Consider the following 14,375-nt stretch of genomic DNA (forward strand, 5'->3'; position numbering starts at 1 on the left):
GAGAGGCGGCTGGAGGAGGCCAAAGGTTCCTGACACTGTCTACATTCCCACACCAAGGGGTCTTCGCTCAGGGGGGCAGGAATTCTGTAGTGCAGTTGAACTCGGTCTGCAATTTTCCAACACTACTAGGATGTGTGTTTTCATTCACCCTGAGATGGCAATACCCTCCAACTCCAAGGTCTGATCTCAGCCCCATGGGTTTGGAGGCAGCAGCACCCTTCTCAGAAGTCTGATTTCCACAAGGTGTCTCCCCCAGCATCTACATTTTGAGAATTCCAATTTCCTCTCTTGGTCCCCCGCAGCCCTAGAGCTAGTGGCTGTCCCTGTGATCATCTGGGTTTTCTCTGCCTGGAGTTCTATAATGCCCAGTGACCAATTCTTAATGTTTATGTTTATTATTATTATTAAGGAGGCTCCCATCCAGCATGGAGCCCGATGCAGGGTTTGAACCCATGACCCCTGAGATTGAGACCAGAGCCAAGAATGGGACACTTAACCAACTGAGGCACCCAGACACCCCACCAATTCTTTATGTTAAATTCTCTCCATTAAAGTAACTGGTGTCGGCTCTGTCACAAAGACAGATCTGGGGGATACACATGGTGGCTTCTGCAACAACCTATAACCCCTGTTTTCTCTTATGCTGAAACCACACTAGAAGACAAGAGTGCTTGTTAAGTCTTCTGTTTCCCAGATTTCAAAAACCATTACCATAGCCATTGAAACATCATCTTTATACTTTAGGTGCTTGCCATTCTAATGGATTTCTTACCATTTTGTTGCCCTGGTAAAATGTTATATATTGGCTTGTTATCTATGAGGTCACTTGGATTAACTATGATGAGGGTTACTGGGACATAATTTTATTACTACATATAATAGGACCATGTAAAAGAACCAATCATTCTTGGTTTCTTCTTCAATTGTCTGAGTCTTCATTATATATTTTTTAAGATTTTATTTATTTATTTATTTATTTAAAGAAAGAGAGACTGTGCAAGTTGGGGGAGAACAGAGGGAGAGGGATAAGCAGACTCTGTGCTGAGTATGAGCTGGACACAGGACTCCCATCTCAGACCCTGAAATCATGATCTGGGCCAAAATCAACAGTCAGATGCTTAACCAACTGAGCCACCCAAGCCCAAGTCTTCACTATATATTTTTTTAAGATTTTATTTATCTATTTGTCAGGGAGAGAGAGCACACAAGCAGGGAGAGTGGAAGGCAGAGGGAGAAGCAGGCTCCCTGCCAAGCAAGGAGCCTGATGGGGGACTCGATTCTAGGACCCTGGGATCATGACCTGAGCCAAAGGCAGACACTTAATTGAGTGAGCCACTCAGGTGTCTCCCCAAGTCTTCATTATACTTAAAAGACCAATGACATTTGCTGATTTTAAGTTGATTTGTTCTTCCTCATGCTATTGGATTTCTAGAGCTCTTTCTATATGGTGGATTTTAGTCTTCTGTTGATTATATGTGCTATACCTGAGAAGCAGCACTGCCCAGGACATCAGGCATCCTACCTGTGGTAGAGTTCTTCCAGGAGTCAGAAACAAGAGACTGAGGTAAGACAGAACAGAGGGATGAAAAAGGACTAGTAAGAAACTAAGAATGACTCTTTATGCCTAATCTCCTGGCCTCCAACCATCAGTTCCCCCTTCCAGACTCCTCAGGGAATCCTGGAAATACGAAGCAGAATATTCGGATAGACTTCTGGGGAAGGCTTCGGGAATTTTTTGTTGACCGCCTGCTCCAGGATGTTCAGGATTGGACCATGGGTCTCTTGGAACAGATCAGAACCCAGGAAAGCCTCCACTCGCTCACGCCATGCTGCCAGTTTCGGCCTTCCCTCAAAGAGGTCATAGCCAACAGCCACAGGCTGCAGGAACAAGGATGGGAAAGTTACAGCAATACTGAGGCTCCAATACCAGAACCACTAGCACAGGTGTTGGGCACCCTCCCCCTACCCTGCGAACTCCCATGTGAGGCCCAGGGAAGTATGGCCAGCCTCAGGGCCCAGGAGCACCAGCATGAAACACCACACCCAGGAGGGAAGCAGAAGTTCAGGGCGAAAGCATCAGTTCGGACAGAACCTTGCTCTGTGATTCTGGGCAAATTCCTAGCTGTCTCTAGGCCTTCCTGAGATCTTCTGTCTAGTGAGGGCAGCGACAGGAGGGATGCTGCCCACAGATCCCAAGCTCACACCTGCATCAGCTCCTCGAAGGCCATAAGGTCAGCCAGCGACATCTGCTGGCCCATGAGGAAGGCCTTGTCCTCCAAGAACTTGTCCTCCAGCTACTGCAGCGCCCGGTCCATGGCCGTCTTGTTCCGTTCCACCTTCTCCTCCGGCACGTGGGCCCCACTGAGTGGTGCTATCACCTGACAGGCAAAGGGTGGGCTCAGGCCATGTCCCTGCCTCCTCCTGGATCCCTGACGGTCAACAACCCTTAGACGGCTCTCCTCACCTGGGTCCACAAGGGTACACCGAAGGTGCCGCGGATGCAGTCAGCATGCCAGCCCAGATACTCGTGGACGCGAGCGCGGGCCTGAAGGTCGGAGGGGTACCAGTGGTCTGCCGTCTGGTACTTAGAGCTCAGGTAAATCAAGATGGCGGAGCTAGAGATCAGGGTCAGCAGGAACAGTGGCTGTGAGGATCCTGGTTCATGGCCCTTTTTCCTCAGCTGCTCCCATCCCTCAGTGGGGCGCTGGAGCTTCTCTGTACTTGACGTCTCCCCTCTCATCCACAGCTTCCTGGGCACTGCCCCTGACTGTACCTTCCCTAGTCTCCTTCCTTCATTGTCTCCAGCATGGACGCTGGGCCACACCATCCACTTGGCCCTTTAAGAGGCCCATATCTACCGGGCGCCTGGGTGGCTCAGTGGGTTAAGAGGCCCATATCTGTGATACCACAGCAGCCACCACCCACGGCCCCATGAGGTAGAGATTTCACGTGAGAAAGCTAAGCCTCAGAATAATTAAGTGACTTCTCCAAGGTCACACAGCTCAGAAAAGGCTCTCTGGGCCTCTGGAGTCTTGCATCAAGCCCCCTGCATGTCCCAGTGTTGGGTTGAGGACCTGGAAGAAAAGCCTGTTCTCAGATCTGTCATGGGTCACCCCTGACAGGTCCTCCGGCCATTGTGCCTGTAGCTGCCTGACCTCTTACCCTCTGCCTGCCTGGTGGCTGGCCTTCACCGTGAGTTGTTCCCTCAGGCCCTGGCCAACTCTGGAGAGTGGCCTGAGGAGTCAGGAGAGGCCCTTTCAGCTTCCATGTGCTGAACTTGCTCTCTGTCCAACTGGACAAATGCCCCCACGTTCTCTTCTACTGCCCTCCATCAGGGGATGGGGAGGCCCTAGGGTCCAGAAAAGGAGGCCGAGGACAAGGGAGGTACAGCGCTATCTTGCACCAGCTTCCGGGCATCCTGGTCACCCCCAACCCCAGGTGTCAGCTTCTTACCACACTCCTCCCTCTGCCCTCATCTGCGGCATAGGGTCTAAGAGGGCACACAATGGGACAGCCAGAGGCCAGGGGATCTAGGGGCTTAGGAGGAGGAAGAGAAGGAGAGCACCTTTCAGTCAAGATGAAGTCACCATCTTTGAGGACGGGTATCTTCCGCAGGATATTAATCTGGAAGAACTCCTTGGTCTGGAGCTGCCCTATGGAGAAAGAAGTAAAAAAAAAAGCCTTCAGAGCAAGACCCACACCTGCTGTGCCCTTCCTCTCCCTTCTCCAGCCGGAACCCCAAGGCCAGGCTGGGCAAAGAAGTAGCTGGGGCTGTGGGGAGAGCTGTGTGGGGCCACAGCCGGGCCTTGGAACCAGGAATGGGGTTGGGCTCCCAGGGTGCTTCAGACAGGTGAAAGGGACTTAGTGGGCCAGGCCTGGGGTGAGCAGGCGAAAGGAGGGCAAAGAGGCAAGGCTTAGCAATCCCCACCTCTAAATTCTCACAGGGTGGCCTGCTCCTGCTTTAGGACCTTACTTACAGGCTTTCAAGGCAGGAACTGTGAGAATCCAGTCCCACAGAGTAGAAGTAATATTATCCTCCTTCTCAGAAGGGAAAACTAAGCTTCAGAGAGGGCCAGCCACCTGTCCGAGGCCACACAGCAGAGGACAATCTCTGGTGAGACACCAGAGGAGATCAAAGGCAAACGAAATGTAGATAAAATTAAATTTCCTTACAACTTGCAGCCCTTTGATAAATATCTGAAACAGGCAAAGCATGACTTTCCTCAAAGAACTCACAACTGCCTTAATGTTAATGCTTTGCTAGAGGCAAAACACAACCTTAGCTGACAATAGCCACAACTCCAGGATCCTGTTTAGTCTTCTCAAAATCCCTTCAGGGACTCCCTTTATCTCTCTACTCAAGCCCCAATTCCAAAATATATGATTAGTTGCACCTTCCACCCCAATGCAGTTCTTTCTCCCTAAGGTCCCCATGCTTTAATAAAATACCTTTTATTATTTTTTTTTAATGATTATTTTAGAGGGAAAGAGAGTACGCAACGGGCAGAAAGCAGAGTAAGAGGGAAAGAGAATATCAGACTCCACGCTGTGCTTGGATCTCATGACCCGGGCCAAAACCGAGAGTCCAGAGGTGCCTGGGTGGCTCAGTCTTTGAGTCTGCCTTCGGCTTAGGTCATGATCCCAGGGTCCTGGGATCGAGCCCCACATCAGGCTGCTTGCTCCTCAGAGGCCTGTTCTCCTTCTCCCACTCCCCCTGCTTGTGTTCCTTCTCTCGCTGTGTCTCTATCAAATAAATAAAATCTTAAAAAGAAAAACAAAACAAAACCGAGAGTCCCACCCTCAACCGACAGAATCCCCAGTCACTGAGAGCCTCTGGACTTCAGAGGGTTCAGGTAGAGAAAAGTTGAATGCTTCAACTTATTCACAAAGAAATACTTGTCATATTCCTGTATATCTTATTATTTTTTTAAGAGTTTATTTATTTGGCAGAGAACACAAGCAGGGGGAGTGGGAGAGGGAGAAGCAGGCTTCCTGCTGAATAGGGAGCCCACTGCAGGGCTCGATTCCAGGAAACTGGGATCATGACCTGAGCGGAAGGCAGAGGCTTAATCCACTGAGCCACCCAGGCGCACCAGTTCTGGAAATTCTTACCCATTTTAGTTTTATTATTTTAAAGATATCAAGATCCTGTGTTTGTCAAAAACCCTCTTTTCTTTTCTTTCTTTCTTTCTTTTTTTTTTTTTTTTTTTTTTAGATTTTATTTATTTGAGAGAGAGAGACAGAAGGAATGCACAAGTGGAGTGAGGGGCAGAGGGAGAAGCAGGCTCCCTGTGGGGCTCGATCCAGGGACTAAGCTGAAGGCAGACACCCAACCAATTGAGCTACCCTGGTGTCCCGTCAAAAGCCCTTTTAATGAATCTCCTTTAAGATGAAACGTGTTTTGCAAGAGTATTAGAACAATAACCATAAATGACAAAGACTCGAAAATGGGCATGGCTCAAGATCTGATATGAGTTCATTATAATATATGAGTTCATTGGGCACCTGGGTGGCTGTCAGTTAAGCCCTATCTTTGGTTCAGGTCATGATCTTACAGTCCTGAGATGGAACCCCACATTGGGCTCCCTGCTCAGTGGGGAGTCTGCTTCTCTCTCTGCCTCTCTCCCTGCTTGTGCCCTCTCTCTGTCAAATAAATAAAATCTTAAAAATAAAAAAAGGAAAGTAAAAGTAAAGCTTGTGACTCCATAATATAATCTTTCAATAAAGCACAAAGCCTGTTTACCAACAGACCCAAGTTATCTTTAGCTTCTTTGCAATGAGAAGCCAAAAGCACAAACCTGTGTTCAGTAATCAGTGCATTAGCATTTTATCTCATTTGGAAAAGGCTTAGATGTCCAATGAATTCAGCCCAATTTATCAACCAAGCACAACACGAAAGTTTCAGGTTACCAAAGACTCTGAACGCTCTCTAAATGAGAGAGCTTCAAAACTTCAAAACTTGAAGACCAACAAATCAAACATCATTTCAAGCCATCTTTTTGCTGACAATTGCAAAAGAGATAAGAGGAGCTTCTTTGACCTTCAGTAATCCTTGGTAGGATAAAAGTTGTACATTTAATGCTGCTAAGTCTAAAGATATGTCTATCTTAGTGAAATCAACACACTTAAATTAGTGTAAATACCACCGCATCTACTTAGAAGTCAATCAAGTTGTTCCCCATTGTCAATTTTTACCTGGGACACCAGTGGGGAAATATGAGGTGGGCAGCATAAGTCCAAGGGGGTGCTCCTCACTCCTTGGCCTCGAGGCTGGGATTAAGAACCCGGCACCACTAGGGGCGCCTGGGTGGCTCACGCTTAACCCTCACCAGGGTTAAGCCTCTGCATTCGGCTCAGGTCATGGTCCCATGGTCCTGGGATTGAGCCCTGAGTAGGGCTCTCTGCTCAGAGGGGAGCCTGCTTCCCCCTCTCTCTCTGCCTACTTGTGATCTCTTTCTCTCGGTCAAATAAATAAATAAATAAATCTTAAAACAAACAAACAACCAGGCACCAGGCTGGCACAGGAGCCAGTCATGCAGGCCACACCCAAGGTGGTCCAGAAACAGGAGGAAGGGGGGATGCCCAGGTGGCCAAGTCTTTAAGTGTCTGCCTTCTGCTCCGGTCATGATGCCAGGATCCTAGGATCGAGTCCCACATCAGACTCCCTGCTTGGTAGGAAGCCTGCTTCTCCCTTTCCCACTCCCCCTACTTGTGTTCCCTCTCTTGCTGTGTCTCTGTCAAATAAACAAATAAAATATTTTAAAAATTAAAAAGAAAAAAGAAACAGGAGGAAGGGAGGAGGGAGGGAGAGGATGGCGGAAGAGGTGAGGTGTGGCCAGCAAGGCTGGAAGCAGAGAAAAGCCCAGAAGGCAGAGAAAGGACTCCCAGTTCTTTTTTTTTTTTTTTTTTAATTATTATTTATTTATTTATTTGAGAGAGAGAAAGAGAGTAAGCATGAGAGGGGGAAGGTCAGAAGAAGAAGCAGACCCCCTGCTGAGCAGGGAACCCAATGCAGGACTAGATCCCCGGACTTGAGGGTCATTACTTGACCGAAGGCAGTCGCTCAACCAACTGAGCCCTCAGACACCCCAGGATTCCGTGGTTCTAAAGCTCATCAGCTCAGACGGAAGAGCAGATGCATGCTTTTCTTCCACCAGCAACTGAAGATAGGCAGTCCATATTGGGCCAGAGAAGAGAGGGAACTTTCCGGAAACAAAAGGGGTTTCCATTTGGGCAGCAGCTTGGGATTTTTCCTTCAAGTCCATCCAAGGCAGACTAACCAGAGACAATTCACTCCAATCATCATAACCATCAACCTGGGAAATGAAGGAGAGAGAAGCCCCACATACAGTAAGAATAACCTGGGCCTATTAAGGAGGACCAGTGAGACTGTCAACATCCCCTTCCTCAGAATGGACTGTGTCTCCTCCAGCAATCTTGGTTTATTAGGAGGAGGACAAGGCCTCTTTCAACTACCATTGTCCAATATATCCAGAGGCAGCTTGTTAGCCTGGTTAGCAGCCAAACACATTCTGCAAGAGATCCTTAGGTCAGGGTCCTAACTTATGGCCATGCTGTACCTCCGCCTACTTGCCCTGTTCCCTGCAGAAGAGATCTAACTGATAGGTCATATTGAAGTTTAACATCTTGTTAATGGGCCATTTTTCCAGGGCGCCTGGATGGCTCAATGGGTTAAGTGTCTACCTTCAGCTCAGATCATGATCTCAGGGTCCTGGGATCAATCCCCGCATTGGGCTTGATCTCAGGGTCCTGGATCGAACCTCGCATTGGGCTCTCTGCTCAGCAGGGAGCCTGCTTCTCCCTCTCCCTTGGCCACTCTCCCTGTTTGTGCTCTCTCTGTCAAGTAAAGAAATAAAATCTATAAAAAAAAAAAAAAAAAAGAGCCATTTTTTTCCTTGTCTCTAGGGAGTACTGAGGCCATGCAGTCTTACAGATCAGTCTTCTTTTTCCTAAATCATGCAATCTGAATAGTTTCCAGGGGGTTGAAAGGTGTTCCAAGGGAGAGACCTTGGGAAATGAAGAAGATCCCATGCTCCTAAAAAAGGAGAGAAGGTCTATTACCAAGGAACACCCCCGACCTGGACCACCACACATGCTCCCAGGGATTATTCCATGCAGGATAAGTCAGAGGTTCCTGGTGTCAAAGAGACTGGAGGCATCCCTCAAAGGAAATGGCTATGACCACTGCCCAGCCCCACAGGAGGGATGCCGGCATCTCCCCTCCCAAACCGCTCCTCCTTCACCCATTGCATCCTAGGCTACAAATGGGTACACCAAAATACGGAGCTATGAAGAATTCAGCCTTTTTAACCCATGGAAAACACTAGAAAAGTTTCACAAAGGGAAATTACCTGATTTTGTAATTTAAATAGTAGGGGACATGGACAGAAAATGGTGAAGATGGAAATCCACCACGGGTGACATTCCAGCACATATAGTCTTTACAGCGAACCTACCTAGGAAATGGTTCTCAGTTAGGTTTTTTGTTTGTTTAAGATTTTATCTGAAGGGTGCATGGGTCATTAAGCGTCTGCCTCTGGCTCAAGTCATGATGTCCTGGGATCAAGTCCTACATCCGGCTCCCTGATCAGCAGGGAGTCTGCTCCTCCCTCTGCTTGCTGCTCCCCCTACTTGCGCTTTCTCTCTGTCAAATAAAGAAATAAAATCTTTTTAAAAAATAAGATTTTATTTGAGAGAGAGAGAATGCACAAGCACAAATGGGAGGGAAAGGCAGAGAGAGAAGCAGACTCCTCATTGAGCATGGCGCCTGACACAGGACACAGGGATAGATCAGAGCACCCTAAGATCATGACCTGAGCTAAAGTCAGATGCCACCCCCAGCTGGGTTTTAATTCAATCTGGTACTGGTTTCAGCTGGCTCCGGGCGGGGGTTTCACGGCAAAAAGTGGCTAGACCAGAGATGTGAGGGGATACCCTTGGACTAATGAGGAGGAAACTTCACACAGGAGTCTTAAGATTGGCAGCCCTGCTAGTGACTTAGGTGGCTATCCCATGCCCAAGAAAGACAGCTTTGAATAAGAATAGAAGTTAAGAAGAGGCATCAGGCTTCTGAATCTTATTTTGCCATTTGGCCAGGGTACTAGCTTCTACCTAAAGGGCAAGCTTTTTTCCTCTCCTTAGAGTAGCCATGGGCTAGAGGATTGCAGCCTGAGCAATTGACATGAAAGTGTTCCAGTAATTATGATCGTAGTCTGTGAAAAGCTCCTGGAGTGAAAGTAAAAGAAGACAGGAAGTAAGTATTCACCAAGTCCACACAGAGGCTCAGAGTCCAGATGAGAAGACTCAGGCCCCATGATCAAAGTCCAAAATGATGTGATGTGGGCTGGGAGCAAATGGTCAAGAAATCATTCTTGATGGTTTGGGAGCAAAAGGTATTTGTATTAAAGCATGGGACAGGACCCGTGGGCAGAGCTGCACTGGAATTGGAAGGAGTGATTGGTTATATACTTTTAAGTTAGGAGAGGGTAAAGACAAAGGGAGTTTCAAAAGGATTTTCATATGTTAAAGTGCATGGTATAGAATTCTGAAGGTCTGGCTTCTGTCAAGCTAAGGTTGCTTTTTACCTCTAGCAAAGTGCTAACATTAAGACATAGAGAACTAAACAGAGACTCCAGAAATGGACCTTCAACTCATTATGGTCAACTAATCTTTGACAAATCAGGAAAAAATATCCAAAGGGAAAAAAGACAGTCTCTTGGGTGCCTGGGTGGCTCAGTGGGTTAAGCCGCTGCCTTCGGCTCAGGTCATGATCTCAGGGTCCTGGGATCGAGTCCCGCGTCGGGCTCTCTGCTCAGCAGGGGGCCTGCTTCCCTTCCTCTCTCTGCCTGCCTCTCTGCCTACTTGTGATCTCTGTCAAATAAATAAATAAAATCTTAAAAAAAAAAAAAAAGACAGTCTCTTCAATAAATGGTGCTGGGAAAAATGGACAGCTACAAACAGAAGAATGAAACTCATGGCGCCTGGGTGGCTAGTGGGTTAAGCCTCTGCCTTTGGCTCAGGTCATGATCTCAGAGTCCTGAGATGGAGCCCTGCATCAGGCTCTCTGCTCAGTAGGGAGCCTGCTTCCCCCTCTCTCTCTGCCTGCCTCTCTGCCTACTTGTGATCTCAATCTCTCTGTCAAATAAACAAATAAAATCTTTTAAAAAGTTTTTTTAAGTTTTTAAAAAAGATTTTATTTATTTATTTGTCAGAGAAAGAGAGAGCACAAGAAGGGGAAGTGGTATGCTTAGAGGGAAGCAGGCTTCCTGCTGAGCAGGGAGCCCAATGTGAGACTTGATCCCAACACCCTAGGATCATGACCTGAGCCAAAGGCAGATGCTTAACCCACTGGGCCACCTAGGTGCCCCTCTTTTAAAAATAAAAAGAATGAAACTCAACCATTCTCTTACACCGTACACAAAGATAAACTCTAAGTGGATGAAAGACCTCGATGTGAGACAGGACTCCATCAAAATCCTAGAGGAGAACATAGGCAGTAACCTCTTCAACATCGCCACAGCAACTTCTTTCAAGACACGCCTCCAAAGGCAAGGGAAACAAAAGCCAATATGAACTTTTGGGTCTTTATCAAGATAAAAAGCTCCTGCACAGCAAAGGAAATAGTCAACAACACTAAGAGACAATGCACAGAATTTGGGAGGATATTTGCAAATGATATTACAGATAAAGGGCTGGTATCCAAGATCTATAAAGAACTTCTCAAACTCAACACCCAAAAAACAAAAATCCAGTCAAAAATGGGCAGAAGACATGAACAGACACTTCTCCAAAAAAGACATTCAAATGGCTAACAGACACATGGAAAATGTTCCACATCACTAGCCATCAGGGAAACTCAAATCAAAACCACAGTGAGATACCACCTTATACCAGTAAGAATCACAAAAATTAACAAGGCAGGAAACAACAAGTGTTGGCAAAGACATGGAGAAAGGGGACCCCTCTTACATTGTTGGTGGGAATGCAAGCTGGAACAGCCACTCTGGAGAACAGTATGAAGGTTCCTCAAAGAGTTAAAAATAGAGCTACCCTACTACCCAGCAATTGCACTACTGGGTATTTACCCCAAAGATACAGATGTAGTGAAAAGAAGGGGCACATGCACCCCAATGTTCATAGCAGCAATGTCCACAATAGCCAAACTGTGGAAGGAACCAAGATGCCCTTCAACACAACAGATGAAAGGATAAAAAAGATGTGGTTCCTATATACAATGGAATATTAATTACTCAGCCATCAGAAAGGATGAATACCCACCATTTGCATTGACATGGATGGGACTGGAGGAGATTATGCTAAGTGAAATAAGTCAAGCAGAGAAAGACAATTATCATATGGTTTCACTCATATGTGGAACAGAAGGAATAGCTCAGAGGACCATAGGGAAAGAGAGGGAAAAACTGAAGGGGAAGAAATCAGAGAGGGAGACAAACCATGAGAGACTCTTAACTATGGAAAAGAAACAGAGTTGCTGGAGGAGAAGGGGGAAGGAGGTGAGGGACATTAAGGTCTGCACCTGATATGATAAGCACTGGGTATTATTTGCAACTGATGAATTACTGAACTCTACTTCTGAAACTAATGATGTAGGGGTGCCTGGTTGGCTCAGTGGGTTAAAGCCTTTGCCTTCAGCTCAGGTCATGATCTCAGGGTCCTGGGATCAAGCCCCACATCGGCCACTCTTCTCAGCGGGGAGCCTGCTTCCCTTCCTCTCTCTCTGCCTGCTTCTCTGCCTACTTGTGATCTGTCTGTCAAATAAATAAATAAAATCTTTGAAACTAATGATGTACTATAGGGTGGCTAACTGAGCACTAAAAAAAAAAAAAAAAAAAAAAGTTAGCTCATCTGTAGGTGGGGGTGCCTGGGTGGCTCAGATGGTTAAGCATGATCCTGGGATCCTGGGATCGAGCCTCACATCAGGCTCTCTGGTTGGGAGCCTTCTTCTCCCTCTCTCTCTACTGGTTCCCCTGCTTCTGCTCTCTCACTCTGTCAAATAAATAAATAAAATCTTTTAAAAATAAAAATAAAAACCTCATGTGTAGGGGTGTCTAGGTGTCACAGCTGGTCCAGCGCTTGACTCTTGGATTGGGTTCAAGTCTTGACCTCAGGGTCATGGATAGAACCCTGTCTGGGTTCTATGTTGAGTGTGGAGTCTGCCTGAGACTCTCTCTCCCTCTCCCTCCACCCCTCCAGCCTACACACACTCTCTCTGTAAAATAAATATATACATCTTTTAAAAAGATGAAACAAACAAACAAAAAGGAAAGTGTGAGTTCTTGGAAGCCTGTCATACTCTGCCTGTCCGAAGCACTTGTCAATGGGCTACAAGTTGCATGGAAATATAATTGTTTTTAAGATTTTTTTTTTCTTTTTAATTTGACAGACAGAGATCACAAGTAGGCAGAGAGGCAGGCAGAGAAAGAGGGGGAAGCAGGGTCCCTGCTGAGCAGAAAGACAGATGCGGGGCTCCATCGCGGGGCTCCATCCCAGGACCCTGGGATCATGAGCTGAGCCGAAGGCAGAGGCTTTAAGCCACTGAGTCACCCAGGCACCCCAGAAATATAATTTTTATCTACATTTCTTTTGCCTTTTTTCTCCTCATCCTGGGACTACGGGAATTGTTTGGAAGAAGAGGAAACTGCAGGGCCCAAGGACTATGGACCCCGCAAGAGCCGGCCTGGGCCCACCTTTGAATATCTCCGTGGTACACAGCTTGAAGGGGATGCCGTTCTTCTTGGCGAAAATGTAGACGGCACGGCAGGGTTGGGACAGCAGGTCCAGGTAGAGCTCCAGGCCCATCGCGGTGGCAGCAGGATGGCACGGACAAAAATCCAGGATAGCAACGGTGGCAGGACTGGGGCGCTGGGAGAGATATAGGGTCTCAGGCCCCGCCCCCCTGGGGCCTCCACCTTTGGGCGGGAGCGCACCGCGCACAAAATTACCTATCCAGCCCCGCCCTCCCCCCAACCTGACCCCAGCGGGGACCGTGCCGAGGCTCTGGACTTGGTCCTTCCGGGCCGCGCCTGCAGCGCCCCGATCCCAGGCGTTGTGCAAGAGATCCGTGTACGCAGAGCTGCTAATATTGCGGGGCTGGGGGACCTCCTTGCTCGCCGGCATCTCTCACCGCAGCTCCCGGTGCACGGCGGGGAGGCGCGCGCTGGTGGGAAGGGGCAGACCGCAAGGAAGGCGCCAGGGTGGGAGGGGGCCGCCCTGCCAAGAGAGAGCGAGCGCGGGGAGGAAAGCGCAGGAAGGGCGGGGGGGAGGGGGCGCACCGCAGAGCTGGCAGGCGCAAGGAGGGGAGCGAGCGCGGGAAGGAAGGGGCGGTGGGGTGGGAGGAGGACGCACCGCGGAGAGGGAGATACAGGAGGAAGGGCCTCAGGATGGGGCTCCCGGGGGACATGGGGCGCGGATGATGAAGCCCTTGGGCAAGCTGGTACATACCTACCTGCTTTTCCCGCCGCCTGTGCCGGAGATCCTGGCGGGTCCCAGGCTTCACGTTGACTTGGAAAAAGACCGGGCTCCCGACCTGGAGACCCCAAAACCCACGGACATCGGGGTGTTCTTTCAGAGTTTTGTCCCCGGACGCTGCCGCTTGGCGAAAGGCGTAGACGGATGACTGGGATACTCCGCGCGGCCGTCATGGAAGGCATTTTAGAGGTCACCGAGCGGGATAAGCATATTTTCGGGTGTGTCGCAGGTTGGTGAGAACCTAGGCTGCGAGGCTCTTTCTACAGTCAGAGTTGCCCACCAACAGAGCAGAAGGGAAAATGCCCAGATCCCAGGTCAAGGAGACAGCAGCCAAAAGCCAAAACATCTCTTTTCCCTTTCTTCTTCTCACTCCTCACCCTACCCTGGAGGGTCTAGAGCCGGCCATCCAGCTCTAGCTCTAGCTCCAACTCTAGCCCAGTCTTTTTTTTTTTTTAAGATTTTATTTATTTATTTGACAGAGAGAGATCACAAGTAGGCAGAGAGGCAGGCATAGAGAGAGAGGAGGAAGCAGGCTCCCTGCTGAGCAGAGAGCCCGATGTGGGGCTCGTTCCCAGGACCCTGAGATCACGACCAGAGCCGAAGGCAGCGGCTTAACCCACTGAGCCACCCACTCATCCCTCTAACCCGGGACACAAGCAGGTGGACCAGGAGGCTTCCCTGGGATACTTGAAGTTGGAATTCAGGAGAGCGGAGGTAAAGGGGTCATCATGAATGATATGGGAAACAAAGGCAGAAGAAAAATTATTAAATTTCCTTACTACCTCCACCCATTGACAAGTCCTTGAAACAAACAGAGTGGCATTCCTCTAGGAACTCAACTGCCTTGATGTTAATACTTGCTAAGG

The 14,375-nt window shown here is 48.4% G+C and overlaps 1 protein-coding gene across 1 annotated transcript; it reads right to left on the minus strand.

Annotated features, from left to right (window-relative positions):
• Nucleotides 1–1,245: 1,245 nt before the first annotated feature.
• LOC101686134 (glutathione S-transferase theta-2B) lies at nt 1,246–13,904 on the minus strand. The gene is given in 5 exon segments (XM_004742483.3): nt 1,246–1,878; nt 2,205–2,378; nt 2,465–2,615; nt 3,566–3,653; nt 12,729–13,904. Coding segments are annotated over 5 exon segments (1,053 nt in total). The 5' UTR covers nt 13,159–13,904; the 3' UTR covers nt 1,246–1,668.
• Nucleotides 13,905–14,375: the final 471 nt, after the last annotated feature.

This window comes from Mustela putorius, unplaced genomic scaffold (assembly GCF_011764305.1).
Source record: "Mustela putorius furo isolate JIRA1106 unplaced genomic scaffold, ASM1176430v1.1 tig00003858_pilon_pilon_pilon, whole genome shotgun sequence".
Taxonomy (NCBI): Eukaryota; Metazoa; Chordata; class Mammalia; order Carnivora; family Mustelidae; genus Mustela; species Mustela putorius.